Raw genomic sequence first — 18,229 nt, 5'->3', positions numbered from 1 at the left:
ATATATATATATATATATATATATATAAAGATTATTCGACATATTTTTAATTAATTAGTATCGAACAAAGAAAAGTTCATCATGCAATTGATTTTGAATTTGAATCCGATACAAAAAATTTATTGAAGAAATATTAAGAAGAATCATGTATTCAGTATCCATTCGCAAATTTCCAATATTTATTACATAAATTTCCGTGCAGACAAACAAAGGTCAATGCTACATCAGAGAGAGATCATTAGTGTAAGATGCTCAATATTATTTACATATATCTGTTCAGTGGATCTTATTAATATTCTCGCCTTTTATTTACAGAATATCACAGAAGAACCAACCAACAAACTAATGCACACTGTCAAATCATATTCAAAACCAAAGTTTCACTCACTTCTTTCTCTATACATTCTTCCAAAGGACGACCGACCCACCCTCCAAGAGAATAAAAGAATATCTTCAACCTGCAAAGACATAGGAAACTGGATATCACTCCATTGAACATGAAAAAAAGAAGAGGTCGAGATAAAATTTGGGCGCGCCGCCGCATGGGTGCGTGATGAAAAAACAGGGCACAATAATTCGGTTAAATATATGCCACCTCCCAACCAGCGAAGGGGTCCCTCTATAGTGATTTCTTCCACTTGGAGAAAAGGTTCCTATGCGGTCTACTCCCTTCTCCAAAGTCACGGATTTTCTAAAAGTTGGGTCGTGACACAAGGAGCTAACATAAGGATATGCAACATTAAGGCCATGAAGATCTATAATCAACTCGTCTTTTAACCACATTTTATAATCAAGAATCACCGAGGGAGGGAGTGTAGATTATTTAACTTGAAAAACAATTCCATTGTCAGACAATCTTCCACTATTATACATGGTCAGCCAACCTTCTATTGTTATACATGGTCAAGAGAAGCATCATGATGACATATAATGGTTAAAAGTGAACGTTTGAATCAGGGCCCCTGGAGGAATTACCTTTAGTCAAACTCATCATGCTCTAGGCTTGACTTCAGAGAGTTCTCCTCAATATTTACAGTATCAAGCTGAGTGTTTGATATTGGGCTACTGTTAGTATTTACAAAGCCGCTGCTTGTATCAGTGATCAAGTGAGGACCAAAGTGCCCTGCTTCATCAGCATCATTGTCCGATTGATTCACAAAATGACGGCCACTGGGCATGGGTTCAAGAGAACAAGAACACCAACTGTAAGATCAATCTCACACTATTTATCAAAAAATTAAATTACAATCAAGAAGCAGCAAAATGATTTAAACAAAAACAAGGAGGATAGGACATGTTAAGTGCCAAAAACAATCAAATTGTAACAAACTACACTTCCAGCCACAAACAAGTTTCCCCAGTTCTGGGAACAAAAACACCATAATTCACATGACAAACATAATGCATGTCCAATCACAAGTAACCACTATAATATATTCTCACCCAGAAAATGTTTGTCAAACATCTCAACATACCTCCCATGTCGAATTTTGGGAGCTTGAAGATAATCGAAAACCGGAACCAAGTTTTTTGACCTTGCTTCAATAATACGAGTGGGAAAATTTTCAAGTTCAATCTCTCCACCACGAGTATTTTCTTCATCAACATAATAGCCATTAGACACGATTGACAGAAAATTTATCTGTCCAAAGTAGTAAAAAAAAGGAAATCAGTGATCCAAATGATTTTTCAAAAACGCAGTCACTAGCATTCTTGACTTCCGATAGATGATTAAATACCTCAGATCTCCCCCACAACGGATTTTGGCTTTGATGCATCTGGAGCTCGGCTTCAGATATATGCATATGGTGCAGATTAGTTGCAAACTTGCTCGTGACATTAGAATGTAAACTATTTTCTTGTTTCATTCTTTCCGGGTATACTTTACTGCTACTTGAATTTCCATTTTCACCATAGAAGTCAAAATTATCTTCTCGCTCCTTCCGATTCTGCCTTTGACAAATATTCCACTTTTGGATTGCATCAATCACTAATCTTGCATCACAATCAAGACCAGATTCACCAGTGACATTTGATCCAGGTAAAGACATCATACCATTAAAAGCAGGAGAAAGTTGAAGTGCATATTGTATCAAGGAACCAGAAGGAGAGAAAACAAGCAGATAATAACACTTCTTCATTAAACTCGCATCTGTACATGTATCATTGCCTTTGCAGTTGTGAAAGGCTGATGCAATTGTTCCAGAGAGGGAGCTCACCCGTCCAGTTGCAACTGCAGCAGCACCACTTACTGTGCTTCTCCAACCATTGTTTCCATTCCGTATTCGGCTAACAGCGGAAAGTGTAACCGGAGATCCAGACACACAAAAGCTCTGCGGAGTTAGCACCTGCAATCCTGAATTTTGCGATCCATGAACTGCATGCATTGTCATCAGGCTGGATGCGGTATTTCTGGCACTAAGACAAGCATCAGAAGGTACATCACAATTGCCCGAATGTGAGATAGAAAAAAGGTGGCTCGTCCCTCTAGATGAACTGATCATAATCCATTGGCTGTCCATACTAAAACTTATGTCTTGTATAACCTGAAATAGACAACCAAGCAAAAGATCTAAATCACTAATAAAAGAAAAAAATATGTGATCTTAGAATTAATTTTTCCCACCGACAACGAAAATCAGGTAGGAAACAGAAAACAATGAAATCATACAGCATTTGTGAAACCGCGCTGCAGCCTGTAAAGATGGACATAAGATGATTCGTGTGCACATCTTGAGGAACCCCGAGAAAGTCCAGGCAGTATGCGAAACACATTTATGTTGTGCCCCTGAACTGAAGCTGTCACTAAAAGAGTGCCACTGGGATCAAAGCACAATGATAAAATAGGACTCTTATGAGCCCTAAACTGCGCTATCACGGTTTTGCTGACTATGTCTCTGACAATCACCTGATTAACATAATGACAGAATGAGATCCGCCAAACGTTAAACTAAAAGTGTATAGATGCAAAAACAAACGAGAGGACACAGAGACCACTGCCCATTCAAGATAGTAAAAACCCATAGCACAAATCAATACCAAGGTTTAGAAGATTAAATGATATAAATTATAGAGTAACAAAACCGTTATCCCATTAAAGTTTTATCAAGGAATAAATTTCAAGTACAATAAATCATAGATATAATAGGGGTCAACAATCTGCAAAATAGTTCACTGCGCATTTGATGAAATACAGCATACCATGCCAACATTGTCAGCATCTGGCATATGTCCATTCACAACACCATGTAACTTCAGTCTAGAAGCCCCTGATTGGCAATTGTTGCCTTCAGATGACAGCTCAGCATAGTACCTTGATATCTTCTTATAACCCATGTCCCCTAAAGTCATAAAACCAGCAGCAAGTTGCTTGCTTGACTCTTTTGCATAATGTGCAACAAGGCTTCCATTTGAAGCAGAATTAGGGAAAGTAGCCGAGGGAGCAAGTTGTTGTGGACTCACACGACCAGATTCTGAAATCGCAACTTGACTCCCACTATAAGCCATCCACCGGGGACCCACTGCAAGGGGCCCCAATCCTATATTTCCAGCTCCATAACTCCCAGTAACAACAGGATTCGTAAGGATCGTATACTCTCTCTCTAAGGTAGCGGCGTCAAAGCAATGTATCTGCAAGAGAAGTGAATTATGGTCCAAAAAAGGAAGCAAAAAGCTTGAAACTGAATAAACTGTCCCCTCAACAACATCGATAGAGGCCTGCATACCTGACTCCACTGTAAAACAGCAAAAACTCGAGAGCTGCATCGTACTAAATGAACAACTGATCTAAACCTTAAAAGATGTACATATGACTGAGATCTCAAGGAATAAAACCAAATGACAGTTGGCACAGAACTATCATTAAGCTGCCAATGGACGGCCCCATTAAAAGGAGTAACTGATCCCTCCTGAACACTATTACCGCCAGAAAAGGATCCATCAGAACAAATAATCAGTAGTGGGCGGCTTTCCGCAAACTTATCCACAGATTGCTTTGATGCCACTGGTTGTGGTACCATCTGCAAGAATGAAACTGGGCCATCATTTCTGGAGACTAGGCTGTGTACATTGTCCGCTTCTTCGACATCCCAAACCTGGAAGCCATAACTGTACCCCAGCAAGAGTACTTTCCTCGTGATACCTCTTTTAAATTCTATTTTGTCAAAGCCAGCCCAGGATACCTTTAAAAGGACAGGATGACGCAGTTGAGTCAGCTCAACCAAAAAGATCCGCAATAATTATAAGCAAAGTAACATGAGAATATGAGACGAAAGAATGCTAGGAAAACAGTATTAACATAGGCTGCATCAATCATAGATATGATAGTCATGACTTATGATTTAAGGCTAAAAGCTTCAGACCACAAGAGACCCATTTGGCCGCTACACAGTGGTAATGCTAGCATAAGTTCGCTTAAAATCAGCAGAAAACGTATAACCGGCGTTCTAAAAATCAGCCTACGCGTCTAGTACCTAGGCCGATCAGCACCAAAAAAGTGCTACTCGGCCAGCCTAGGCGGCTAGGCAGACTTAGGTGGACTTAGGAGACCTTAGGCGGCCGAAAATTAATTTTTTTGCTGCTTTTTTTGAATTGTAGTATGGAATTGATAACCATTTAATCAGCAAGACATTTTTTTAAATAAAAAAACAAATGTCTACATATGAAAAATCCCTGCTTGTTTAACCAAGGAATGGTCAACGCAACCAGCACATGCGAAAACATACAATATACAATTCTGTATTAACTATTAATGTCTCAACAGTGAATCACTAAAACACACCTGTAAAACAAAATTTCACGCACATTGGTCCATTACCTAGCATTAAGAGGTCTCCAATTGACAAATATAAATGAAAGAATAGAGATTATTTTGGTTTCTGTTTTCCAGTTGCAGTTAACTAGCTCAATGTGGCTTCAAGAACAAATATAATGCCCTAGTAGTTACGCAGATATTATATCAGAATCTCATTCTGAAATAGCCCTCAGACATCAACTTCCAGTTAGTCATGCATTCAATTCGACATTCAGAATGCCACCAAACATGAAACGTGTCACAACATCTTTCATCATTAATTCAAATCACAGTTGATGTGAACAGGAGGTATTTACAGCCTCACCTGCTCGGAGTTTGTCTCAAAATCCTTTTCTACAGCAGCTGATGCAGCAGTAGCAGCAGACCTCACGGAGGATGCCACGGTCGATGCACCCGAAGAAACAATCCTCAGGTAGCTTGAAATAGCTTTAAACGAGTTGGGAATAATCCCATTATTCCCTTTTCCCTGACGTGGCACGACTGCTCCACCATTACGACCACTTCTCTGGATATCACTCCTCATTCCGAAACTACAAAGCTATACAGCAATGATCAAAGCCACAAAAGCACCACACCACACTGATCTGATCAGCCTTCTCGCTTCTTCAATAAACATCACCCCAAGATAATATGCCCCTCCTACTATAATAACATTTAATCTCCAACAAAATCAAAGCTTTCAACTTACATGTATCCGCAACCTTAGCTTCCAACACAAAAGTAATCCATAACCATGCGAATCCAACGGTTTGATTACACTTGCGTCTTCTTTTTTCCCCTAAATATTTTCAGTCTTCGCGTTGCCACACTAATCTCACCAACACAACGAAGAACACCACGAATAAAGAAAAAGGGGTAATTCTCTAGGTTCGGATTATGTGAATCTCTTCCAATAGTAATACACATCAACAAAATTCCTCAAAAAAATAACTCCTTTTTTGAATGTATTTCCGTTCGCGGTATCAATTTTCCTATCATAAACAAAGCACAAAACCTAACTTCAAAAGAAGGCACGCAACACAAATTAATGAAAATTTTTTACACAAGCTAAGAACAAATTATTATTATACAAAGTTTACGATACAAATTGAATCAATCAAGAATCTTAAAGGGTTCAATGAAATTAAAATTTTTAGGGCTCAGATGCTTATAAACACCGATTGCTTATATATATAACATGTATAGATAGAGGGAGATGTACGTATCGGTGTATGTATAGTTAGAGTGAGAGATTGATGCATCCCTTGATGGATCGGTGCTGGGAAATACCCATCATATCTCATTGCTTCATAACTTTTTAATATTTTTAATTTTTTTATACATATGTTACTTAGCATAAAAAAATTTTAACACGATACTAATTTATAATATTACTATTTATTTATTTTAAAAAATAGCGCAAAATTGGATATTCATCTGCGCTAAGAAATGCACACCTAATTCCCTTGTGATATAAGTTTTAGGTCTGAGTCTACGTCTACAGAGAGACTCTTAAATCATAATGTATGTTCATATTTTTTTTAAATCTTAACAACTTTTCTAATTAAATCAATATATTAACGAAAATACAAAAACTTAACAATGCACAATAGTCAAAATTTTTCTATTATAATTTCGTAATAAAATCAGACATATACAAAATAGTCAATATGAACAACTCATCTTACCATTTTAGAGCTTAAAAAAATTGATCAAAATTTTCAGTAATTTTTTTCTCACTTGATAAAATAGTCAACTCATTCAATCTTTTCTTGTGACATAATTGATTGAGAATACGTAAAGAGCTTTAACTTTGAAGATTTCGTTTTTCACTTACAAGGCAAAAACTTGTATGAGACGGTCTCACGAGTTGTATTTTGTGAGACGGATATCTTATTTGGGTCATCCATGAAAAAATATTACTTTTTATTGTGAATATCGATAGGATTGACACGTCTCACATATAAAGATTCGTGAGACCGTCTCACAAGAGACCTACTCCACTTACAAATGTAATCAGGATAGTCAACAAGATTTTTAAAACGATGTGAGCATTTGAGAAATATCCATCTATTTACAATATCAATTTTTCAATTTTACTTCTAGATAATGAGAACTTCAAGAATGTCAACTACGAAAATAAATTATCATTAATATCATAGAACCCTTATTAGTCAGAAAATGAGTTTTTATATTGGTCCTATTCTATTAATGTATAAGGAATAATTTTTTTTGTATTGGGCACATAAAAATAAATTTATATTGGAAAAAAATTATCAAAATACCAAGGAATAATAAATCTTATAAATAATAAAAAAAAATTAAATACTAAGCACAAAAAAAATATTTTTTTGTGATATGAAGGAAAAAAATCAGGAATGTTAAATTTATATTGTGTCAATTTACATTACTATATAATAAGTTTTTTTTTTCAAAATTATGTGCCCATGATAAAAATGGCCCGAGTCGGATGACTTCTTTGCCTCCAAATAGGAGCAATGCTCTGTATGTTGATTCAATTTTGATATATTATCCATCCACCTTTCCCATCTTCGTGTCTACCAATGCTGTGTCACTTATTTATTAGATGTGATGAAGCATATCCAAATTGCACATCAAATAAATGAGTCACATCTCATTGGCGAGTACGGAGATGTGTACGATGGGTGTGCGATATATCAAAACTGTATGTTGATTCAACAAACATCAAACACAATTTCTAGTGATTTTATTTTAAAAATTCAAAATTTAAATTAAATATCGGATATGTATTTTCACAAAGAAAATTTATTTTGAATTAAATATTTGATATGTATTGAGAATATATATATATGTGTGTGTGTGAACTCATAAAATGTTTTCAATCAATGTAACACAAATTTCAAAATTGAATAATATATATATGTTGTTTCCAAAAAATGCAATCACTCGAATTACTTACGTAGGCTGGACTATAAAGATTCAATAATATCGTAAAAATGTCTGAGTAGTCGTGGACCAAAGTAGGAAAATCCATCTGGATCGTAAACGAATCCAAATAGCTGGTAAACAATAAATTTCATGGGTTGTCACATATGTCACGAACAAACACTAAGGGCATCAGGGGTCACTCAACGTAGGAACTCTAACGTTCAAATCCAAAGACAGTTCCATGATATTCTCTGAATGCTAGAGAACTTAAGTAGGAAAAATGAAAATGTACATTGAAAAGTGAGAGTGCAAGATGCGCTCCTCGAAGAAAAGAATATTCTTGTTAATGACCAATCAAGCTCTTAGCTAAATTTCATTGAGTAGTTTCAGTGGGCATGATAGACAGTTATATTTTCCCTCAAGAGCCATTCATTAAAAAATTATGATATAATTTTCCAAATCATGATTTGGGACTTATTTTTAATTTCGAAAATTAAATTAAAATTCACGATTAAAAAATGTAATTGTATCCATGTAATATTTTTAATTTTTTTTGTCTAGATCGTAAATCTCAAGTATATCAAGACGGAGATAAAAGTCGCCCTGATACTAATGGTAATAATTTTAAGGTAACACCGAGCTAAATTAGATCCATCTGTTCTGTTTAGCCCAAATATTTTGAAGCCCACTAGCAATGGAAGCCCTTAAAATATGAAGAGCCCAGTGGACAAGCCCGTGAAAGAATCAATTGATGACAACGATGAGAGGAGTTGATCCATGATAAACGATCGTGGAAGATGACCAAACTGTTCGGTGGAGTGGAACAAAAGCTGAGAGGAAGAATCAGAAAAGTCTCACGACAAACATTCATAAAAAGCAGCACTAGCAAAGCTTCTTCAAATTCTCTCAATAGTTTATTTGTGTTTTTTTTAATTTCCATCATTCTAGTTTATTTAGATTTCGGCATATTCCTTCAATTTTCTTGTAAAAATGTCGTTCAAGTTCATAACATAGTAGACAAATCAACCGACCAGAGTTCCACAAGCCATACCCCGATGTTGTTAATCGTGAAAATCCTTATCCACGAAGATATCAGATTCCAGACTTTACTTTATATTCGAGGCAAGATGGTCAGTCTTGCGTGGAACATGTAGCAAGGTTTACGATACAATGCAGTGAATTAGCGAATTTTGGATAACTTTTTTAACTACAAGCTATGGTTGTTTCACAATTCATTGACTAGCACCGCTTTTACCTGGTATGCAACACTGCCTCGAAATTCTATTATGACTTGACATGACATGGAACGCCAGTTCCATACACAATTTTTCAGAAGAGTGTATGAGATTAGTGTAGCGGAATTATCGAGGATGGTTCAGAAATCGGGAGAATCTGCTAATGATTTCGTATGTAAATTCAAGAGAGTGAGAAGTAGGTGTAGAGTGTTCCTTCTTGAATCAGAATATGTGAATATGGGCAGCGAGGACTTGATTTTGAGCTCAGAAAGAAATTCCAAGGAATGGAGTTCCGCGATTTTTATGAGTTTGCAGGCAAAATATCAGAGTATGAGGAATTATTGAGGTAAGTCATAAAAGAAAATCCATTTTTGGCTCTTGCTTCCAGAAAGTTGAAGAAGTCGTCTTAGCAGAAGTGGCAAGAATGAAAAATTTCCCAGAAAAATGCTTATCCAGTTCAAAAGCCCTATACTTTTGATGCGTTAAAAACATAAGAAATTTTTGATCATTTGGTGAAAGAAAAATTTATAACTTTCCCCCAAATCATAAAGTACCAACCAGAGAGGAGATCGAGGGAAGAGACTATTGTAAGTATCATAATTCCTTCAACCATAATACTAATGCTTGTTGGGATTTTAAAAATGTTCTACAAGAAAGAATCAATAAGGTAATCCTGATATTTCGCGAGAAAAAAGAAACAATGATAGTAAATGAAGACCTTTTTCCCCTGGTAGCCAACGTAAATGTGAATAATACTGACTTGTGATTTCTAATCAATGAGAAGAGGAATGTAGTTTAAAACAGATCCTTCCGGCCAAGGGTTACTATTAGGAAAAGTTGGGTACCTAGTAAAATGATATTTGAGGTTAAAGACAAAATAAGAGAGATTTTTCATGAAAAATGTCATCATTAAAGTAGGGAGAATGTGTCTCACAGAGGGATGAATGTGAGATATGATGGGGAATCCATGGCCAAAAGGTCGGTGAACCATTACCTCGAAAGGAGCTCGGCTACTAAGGTCATGAATGATGAAAGAAGGTATGACCAGCAATCATTTCAAAAGATACTTCGGAGGTCCCCATTTCTGGATAATTGTAAAAAAAAATGAAAGGAAAACCCGTTTTGTTGTTTCTCTGATGGTAACCGTCAATAGACAATGGAGACGTGTGGAACATTCAAAGTTTCTGAAACCTTTTTCTCGAACCCAAACAAGGTGGTTGTTGAGTGAAAAAGTTGTGGAGCGAAGGTTGAAAGTGGTAGAGTAGTTTAAAGAGAAGAAGAAGTTTGGAAGGAAGGCTATTGAGGATAATGAAGAAGAAGGTGATGACTTCCTATCAGAGAATGACAATGATGTTGTCAAGAAAGCTACCTTCAAGGTAAGAAAAATTCTTGTTTCGTTTTAGTGTGCCACAAGCCCATTAATATTACCGGATGAGTTCAAACGCAAAAGAATGTTTGAGTCTGATGGCTCCATGGAATATAAAATTGTTACAGAATCAACCCAGAATAACATTTTGAAAGATTGTGCTGAAGTTCTTGTTGATGAAGAGAAAAGAGTGGTTATGAAGAAACCTACAAATGAGATGACTAAATATATCAAACGACTTTATATCACAGCACATGTTAATGGAAAACCAGTGCATAGAGTATTGATAGATAGTGGATCTGCTGTCAATATTATACCTTACAGAATTCTTCAGAAGTTGGGGAAATGTATGAAAGACTTGATTCCTACAGAAGTCTCTGTGGCAGCTTTTACTGGAGAATCCACAAAAACCTTGGGAGTTTTACCAACAAATGTCACTGTAGGGTCTCGATCCTCTCTTTCAGCTTTCATCGTGGTCAATTCCAGTGCTAGCTTCCATGCTTTGTTAGGGAGGGATTGGATTCATACCCATCATTGTGTGTCATCATCCATGCACCAGTTATAGTTAATGTGGAAGGGAGATGATGTTGAGGTGGTACACGCTGATTCACAGTCATATCAATATAATTCCAATGTCGTAGAAGCTAGATATTTGTGATGGAGCTTTTGGTCCAATTAAGTTTCGTAACCACAAGACGCATGGACAACCAGGAGCAGTATACATGGATACTCGAAAGTTTAAGAAGCAGTTGAGAAGGTTTTCAAACTTACTACCATGGTGTCTCCTATACCCATGGTCTGACCCATTATTGAGCAGGTCGATGATTAAGTTCACTAAAAAAGAGATGAAAGTGGCTGCAACTTCCGAGTGGAAAGCCATATTGCAGCATTTGGTGAATGAAGTGCAATTTCAAGAGTTGTAGGATATTGATAGAGATGAAATAATATTTGAGGAGGAATGTAGAGGTAACGAGGAAATAGAGTTGCAATTAGAGGATCTAATCTTAGCTCCGGCTCAGATGAAATATCGACAGTTGGAGACAGATGATTCATAAAGCTGCAAATCCAGCTCGGCCCAATAATTCAACAATCTACCCTTCTTTCAAAACTTATTGATGAGAAATATTGTACAAAGTAGGCTGGATGGCCACTTTGGTTAATTTTATCATATTGACTTATAAGAAGTTTATGTAAATATATGAAGAATAAGCTTTTAAGCCATTCCTTGTTGGAATTATTTGTAAATAAGGATGAAACACTTGTGAATAAATAAAAATGATTGCTCATAGAATCCGTTGTAGTTGATGTATTTTGAGAAGAATATTTGTTGTGTTGGTTGGCCAACTTGATGACAAAGTGAAGTTTATTTATCGCATATCCTATTAGATAATAGTTAAAATATTTCATTTAAAAAAATTTTCGAAAATATTAACTGATTTCCCAAAAAGTCGCTATCCTTATATTAAATAATTAAAAATAATAATTTAATAAAAATATTTTCCCTTTACGGTCATCGGTCTCCGTTCTTCTACGGCTTCTCGAATAATCTTTAAAACACTTTTTTATGCATTCTAGTAGAAAACCATATTTTTAAACATGTAAACATACCTACCACATTCAATAAATGCAATTAAAATAATTTAATTAAGCATTTTCTATTTTTCCTAGATTTGTATGCCGTTGGATTACGTTGTCGCATTTTGGACCTTACAAGATCACTCCATGCCTTCAAAATTATTGGATCGCATAACTTCTTGTTTTGTTGATCCAATGACTTAAACTTGGTCACATTTCACATTATTTTGGACCTTTGCTGCCTACAACAAATACCTCTATGATGGTAAGAACCACCACTATCATCAAATTCCAGTTTTGCATGGCTCGAATTCGACAGAAAAGTTCATGTGACGTTACTCACAAGAACTAACAATATCAGCCAAGATCCCAGTGACACCTTCATGATTAAAACATGATTCCGAAACGAGGATTTCCCATGATCCCGAATTTAATCTCATTTTCCACCTCTCCATCTCCTCCAAAACAAAGCATGCATCATTCACTTCCCCACAACGGATCAAACCAATAACCAAAGAGCAAAATGTTTCGAGCCGTGGGAAATGTTTACTGCACAACATTGCATTCAAAACCTTCAAACCACCCACGAAATCTCCTATTCTGCAGAAACCATCCACCACCATTCTGTAGGTGGCTGCATTAGGTTCGCACCCTTTAACTTGCATATCAACCAAAAATTTATAGGCTTCCAAAGCCGCACCTTCTTTACACAAACTATTGATCAAGATGTTATACATAACAACATCCGGTTTGATCCTTCTTTTCTTCATCTCAACAAGTAAACCTTTAGCTTCATTGGTTAATCGTCTTGTGGTAAGATCACTCATCAAAACGCCGTAATTAACTAGCTCTACTTTGCATCCTTGGTATTCCATATCGAACATCATTTTCTTTGCCTCCTTGAACTTCCCTGAATTACATAAACCTTCCATTAACAAAGCATAAGTAACCGCGTTACCTCTCTTCCCTTTCCTCACCATATCCTCGAAAAAAATCTTGGCGTCATCAACGTCACCCCTTTTGCACAGAAAACCAATCTGAGAGTTGTAAGTCACGACAGTAGGCTCCAACTCTCGTTCAAGCATTTCATCAAACACTTGCCTAGCCTTCTCCCATTCACCCTTCCCCAACCACATTTTGATCATTATATTAAACGAAACTGGATTCAACTTGAAACCCATCTTTGAACCATCCTTAAAGAAGTCCACAGCTTCACAAACCCGGTCATTCACCACAAAAACATTCAACATCGTATTAAAAGACTGAATTGTACGCACGCAATTGAACGACCTTCCCAACTCCCGAAACAAGCCAACGGCTTTATCGATCAACTGGGCTTTCCCATAATGACGCATCAGCGCGATGAAAAGAGCCTCTTGACATTTTATATCACGGGCTTGAAGAAAATTCAAAACAGTATCGACAGATTCGAACTTTTTCGCGCGAGCTAGCTTATAGATGATTGAAGCATAAGAAGGGTAGTCGAGGCAGTAGCCCATTTCATAGTATCGATGGAACATGGAAAGCGCTTCGTCCGGATCTTGACATTGCTTGATTTGGTCGAGAAATGGAATGGCTTCACGAAGTTGGTTTCTCGTAGGCTTGTGAGGCCGTGGTTGCTTGAGGAGTTTCTCACGCAAACCGCCATACGCGTGAGAAGATTGAGAATACGGGCAATTGAAGTTTCTGCTGTGGTGATGTATGGAAGTTTGTAATCTGAGCGAGAAAGCTTTTAGACGGGAATTCATTACACTACCAATTCCTAGTTTTGGACACGCTCATCAAATGATAATCTAGAGCCAAAAAGCAAAGTGATTCTTCAATTCTTTTTTAGATTTTTTTTTTTAACAATCCAAAGTGACATTCTTTAAAGCTTTTTTAAAATTATTATTTTTAACCCCAAGTTCTGATTGTGTTCAGTTAAGAAATTGTTTATGATTCTTCGAAAATTCTTCGAAAATGGAGAAAATATCATTGACTAAAATCCATGAAAAATAAATGATCATTACATCCCTATGTTCTTAAACTTTCATTATTGTTTAAAAAAGTGAAACAAAAATAAATAAAAATAAATTTTATTTTTATAAAAATTTAAATTTAAAATTAATAAAATTTAAAAAAAATTTATATTTTGATTATTTATCACTATTCAATTTTTCGTAAAAATAATTGGTTTGATAAATAATAAATTTTTTTTTTAAAAAAATATCAGTCGATTGATGGTTGTAAGACCAAATGCTTGCTGCTTTACCAAAAGTTACAGCTTGTTGTAACAATATAACTCAAATATTTTAAATTAACACAACAACTCAAATGCACATTTCAATTGTTTTTTCAATATGGACAATTATTGCACCCCAACAATCTCTTTTCCAATAATTGAACTTCTAGCAATCAATTAAAATTGAACCAGTGATCTTAGCTCTGATATCAATTGTAGGGCCGAATGCTTGCCGTTTTATTGAAAAATATAAATTCTGCTAACTGTGCAACTCAAATATTTTAAACTAGTGCAAAAGCTCAAGCTCCACATTTCGATTGTTCTCCCAGTAAGATGTGTCGACTGTGAGAGAATCTCATTCTCTTTTAGATAGTCTTGAAATTAGTACTCAAATATTTTGCTTCTCGGTCAGATCGAAGTTTTTTTTAATATTTTTTCCTAATTGTTTCTCTATTTTATCTCTAAATTTTTTTAATCTTTCAAAGGTTTCATACTTGTATTTCATCACATACACTTACTCATACCTCGAGAAGTCATCAATAAAGATAATGAAGTAATAATACTCATATTTTGTACTAACACTTAGATGGTCACACACATCTATATGGATCAAATCCAATAGATTATGTACACAATCCAATTTCCCTAGGAAAATAGTTTTGGTCATTTTTTCTTTTAGACATGACTAACATGTTTCAAAAACTTCTATGTCTGACAAATTAAATATTACATCTCCCACTAGCTTGTGCATTCTTCTTTGAAAAATATGTTCTAGCCTAGAATACAATAATTGTGCTTAGTTGAGAATATTTTGTTTTCTTTTATTTGTTTTTGAAATCGTGTTAACTTGGACATCATTAGATTAGTAAAGATCGTTTTCTAATTCGTCTATTCCAATCAAAACTCGTTCTTATAATATTGCAAACACTTTTAGTAAAACAACAAAAAAATCAATCTTTATCAAATGGAAATAATGTTTTTAACCAAATTTATAACATATAAAACATATCTAAAAAATATCTTAAAATCATTTTTCATTAATAAGAAAATATATTCTATGGCATTCACATCAAATCTTGCTTCAGTGTCTAGCTTTAATAAGGTCTCATTATCTCTAAGTCTCATACTTCTTGTAATCACCTACAAATCATTGCAAAAATGAGATTCACATCCAGTATCCAATACCCAAGAAGATCAGTTCATTGTTAGAACTCTTCTGGGTTATATATTTCACGCAGTTGTGCTTCCAATGTCTAGGATTGTTTCATTGGAAACAAAATTGTTCTGTCTAATCGGGCTTTATGGGTTCTTTAATAACCTTCTTAGTTTGTTTTTTGTTGGGCTTTTTTTTTTGGGAAGGGTCAAAACACTTATTTCCCTTCCTTTGTGGGCCCCTTTATCGTCCCAGGCGAGGAGTCCGTTAGGAAAACTGGCTTTTCCTTCTTGATGGTGGCATCATAAGTCGTAAGTATATTGACTAGTTTTTCAAGACTATCATCAATCTTATTCATGTTGAAATTTACCACAAACCCATTAAACGAGTATGCGAGCATTATCGGTAATATGTCTGTAGATAACTCGCTCAGGATGACCATTTCCAAGCCCATTAGCTTTTCAATTAGACCAATAATCTTTACACCATGTTCATGGACTGAGTCCCCCGCGCTTTCATGCTTGTAGTCATGAGCTCCTTGAGCAACGCGTCTCAAGGGGTGTGTCTGCACGCCATAAAACTCTTGTAGGTGTGTGTAAATGTCAAAAACATTTACTACATCTTCGAACCGTCTCCGCAATGCATTTGAAATAGAAGCCAAATTATAGCTCTTAACTTTCAAATCATGATCCCATCGTTTATCAAACTTTGCTAGTTCCTCAGCACTAGCATTGAAAGTTACCTCTTTTGGAGGAGCCTTAGTGAGTAATATGTTATCTTCTCCGAATTTAGAACAATTTTCTGATTCCTCAGTAAGTCATGATAATTAGGTTCGATTAGCTTGTGTTGATCTAGAATAACAGATAATAGATTACATGAAGACATCATAAATTTACTGAAAATAAAATATGATATGTATTACTTACTATTTTAAAATATATTATAAGATATAAAATAATTCTTTGTAGTTCATTGTATTCGAGAACAATTTGAATATTGTTTCTTCGTTCAGTTGAGTAGACTAATAGTTTCAGTTTCGGCGGTGTTAAGTCCAAATTGAATTGAGTATTTTGCAAATTACTTGTAAAGATCAAAACCTTCTAGTGTGAGCCTTCCCAAAAAGAAGAAAGGATGACGTAGGAGCTTGAGTTCTCCGAACATCTAGAAACAAACTTAAGTTTATTTACCACTCAGTTTACCTAGTCAAGTCATTTTTGAATTGTTCTAATCTTTCAGTTTGGCTTCTTTCCGCAAGTATTTTTGTTAACAAATTGACATTAACATAGAGAATACCAAGTTCAGTTTCCAACTAGACTGAATTATTTTAAAGTTAAGAAATTTGTTGTGAGTGTTTATTCAACGTTCCCCTTCTAAACACTTCCACCGATCCTATCCACAGTCATCTTAACTCCCACAACTTCCAAATGTAATACACTTATAAACACATTTATAAGTCATATGTTTGATCTCTATCAAACTATAATCACCAAATTCAACTATTTGAATTTGATTATCTCAATGGGAACATATAAATCAATATTTGGTGACTTCAACTGGGATATTGCCAGATGTAGGTTCACAACTCATTTGATTCGAGACAACATTATACGGGCTTACCCTTGGTAGCATCAATCTAAGCATCAACCTCTTGATCATAAGAATATAAAAACTCGGTTCGGATTGCATCCATCAAACCATTGTAAGAGCGTTTAGTAGTATTGTCCCATGATTCCATATGTATCACTGATAGTGTCTGCAAGAACTATTAGGTTATGGTTAGCGTACAGTACAGTCTCTTTACCTCATGTATCATGATCGAACCTACAATCATTGGTATATTGAGAGTTGTATATGAATTCGGTAACGATATGATATATCTTTGAGTAAGCATAGTGACATCATATGTTCAACTAGGGAAACAATTTTTCCTAAGCACAAATCATACTCTGGCAAGAGATTCTGTGTAATATTAACTCATCAGATCACAGAAGATATTCACAGAGTCGGTAAACGAGTGAAAATACATCACTAGTACGTAGATCATTTATGTTGTCCTGGGTCAAAGGAATAATGTAGTACAACCATACCCGCAAACTAATCTACTCGATAAAGATAACCACTTAGAAAGTCCGATGAGGGTTGCTTAGTGATTCATCATATGATCACTCATCTGTATGATTGGACATCTCCACGCTCCTACCAATGAAATGTGACGTTTAACATCACAGATGTTAATCTCGAGCTCATTGTACCATAACATATTCATGATTTTTATCTTTACAGTTTGCATGAATATACAGATAAAGTAAATGTCATAAATTGTTAAAACGTAAAATATTATTAAATTGACACCTACTCTTAACAATATAAATTCTTTAAAAATAATTTCAGGGGATTCAGTTATCTTAATAACTTATGAACACTTGAAATTATTTATTTCCATCTTATAAAAGTTTAGAGTTTGGATTCTTAAACAACCCAAACTATTTCAATTAGTTACCTAGAATCTTACTTTTTCACGAACATAAAATATACTTTATTGTATGGCCAAAAAAACGACGTGATTTTGTCCTCTCAGATCTTAAAATATTTACACCTTAAAATTTCATCTCCTCCGACATATTTTGGCTCCCCTGTTGGACGCCGTTGTACAAACTACAAATTAGCAATAGACACTTGAATTTCCATTTTTCATTTATTGAGTTTGAGTGCTGTAACCATCACTCTCCTATGTTGGGAAAATGCTTTTAGTATCCAAAAGCAATCTCACCAAGCATATTCACCTTGCTCAAGAACTGTTGAGGAAATACTCTCGTAAGCGAGGCTCTCCTCGGTGCATGTTGAAGGTTGACATTCGAAAAGCATATGATACGGTGGATTGGAACTTCTTACATGAGGTACTCGCCTTAACTTTCCTATAAAATTTGTGGATTGGATTTTAGAATGTGTCTCTACAGCGTCATACTCCATTACGCTG

General features: G+C 35.4%; 3 protein-coding genes across 5 annotated transcripts; all 3 read right to left on the bottom strand.

Annotated features, from left to right (window-relative positions):
• Positions 1-150: 150 nt before the first annotated feature.
• Positions 151-6,059, bottom strand: LOC140976755 (autophagy-related protein 18f-like). Of its 3 annotated transcripts, XM_073441054.1 has the most exons (9): positions 5,502-6,059; positions 5,118-5,416; positions 3,726-4,181; positions 3,202-3,630; positions 2,672-2,908; positions 1,740-2,546; positions 1,476-1,642; positions 976-1,203; positions 151-458 (listed from the first exon to the last, which is right to left on the bottom strand). In XM_073441054.1, exons 2-8 carry the CDS (start codon positions 5,334-5,336, stop codon positions 978-980), a joined length of 2,541 nt encoding a protein of 846 aa, XP_073297155.1. In that variant the 5' UTR covers positions 5,337-5,416; positions 5,502-6,059; the 3' UTR covers positions 151-458; positions 976-977. The 3 variants fall into 3 exon arrangements, with proteins under 3 accessions (XP_073297155.1, XP_073297154.1, XP_073297156.1); XM_073441053.1 differs by having other exon boundaries at positions 5,118-6,059; XM_073441055.1 differs by having other exon boundaries at positions 976-1,170; positions 5,118-6,058.
• Positions 6,060-11,978: 5,919 nt separating this feature from the next.
• On the bottom strand, positions 11,979-13,699 carry LOC140976754 (uncharacterized). Its single transcript, XM_073441052.1, has one exon. It carries the CDS (start codon positions 13,624-13,626, stop codon positions 12,214-12,216), a length of 1,413 nt encoding a protein of 470 aa, XP_073297153.1. The 5' UTR covers positions 13,627-13,699; the 3' UTR covers positions 11,979-12,213.
• Positions 13,700-15,469: 1,770 nt separating this feature from the next.
• On the bottom strand, positions 15,470-18,222 carry LOC140977701 (uncharacterized). The gene is made up of 2 exons (XM_073442447.1): positions 18,036-18,222; positions 15,470-16,053 (listed from the first exon to the last, which is right to left on the bottom strand). The coding sequence occupies exons 1-2, from the start codon at positions 18,220-18,222 to the stop codon at positions 15,470-15,472; spliced, it is 771 nt and encodes a 256-aa protein (XP_073298548.1).
• Between the last annotated feature and the right edge of the window lie 7 nt (positions 18,223-18,229).

The sequence above is a fragment of the Primulina huaijiensis genome, chromosome 5 (assembly GCF_012295235.1).
Source record: "Primulina huaijiensis isolate GDHJ02 chromosome 5, ASM1229523v2, whole genome shotgun sequence".
NCBI classification, from domain to species: Eukaryota; Viridiplantae; Streptophyta; class Magnoliopsida; order Lamiales; family Gesneriaceae; genus Primulina; species Primulina huaijiensis.
The sequence above is the reverse complement of the archived record's forward strand: the minus strand, read 5'-3'. Positions and strand labels throughout refer to the sequence as shown.

Excerpts from the sequence above, each read along its gene's own strand:
- LOC140976755 (XM_073441053.1), bottom strand. The coding sequence starts at position 5,336 with ATGAGGAGTGATATCCAGAGAAGTGGTCGTAATGGTGGAGCAGTCGTG. Across the intron at positions 1,643-1,739 it reads CGTTGTGGGGGAGATCTGAG|ATAAATTTTCTGTCAATCGT; the intron begins GTATTTAATCAT and ends TACTTTGGACAG. Across the intron at positions 1,204-1,475 it reads CCCAAAATTCGACATGGGAG|TTGGTGTTCTTGTTCTCTTG; the intron begins GTATGTTGAGAT and ends TTGATCTTACAG.
- LOC140977701 (XM_073442447.1), bottom strand. The coding sequence starts at position 18,222 with ATGGAGTATGACGCTGTAGAGACACATTCTAAAATCCAATCCACAAAT. Across the intron at positions 16,054-18,035 it reads CTCAACAGTTCTTGAGCAAG|AAAATTGTTCTAAATTCGGA; the intron begins GTGAATATGCTT and ends CTGAGGAATCAG.
- LOC140976754 (XM_073441052.1), bottom strand. The coding sequence starts at position 13,626 with ATGAATTCCCGTCTAAAAGCTTTCTCGCTCAGATTACAAACTTCCATA.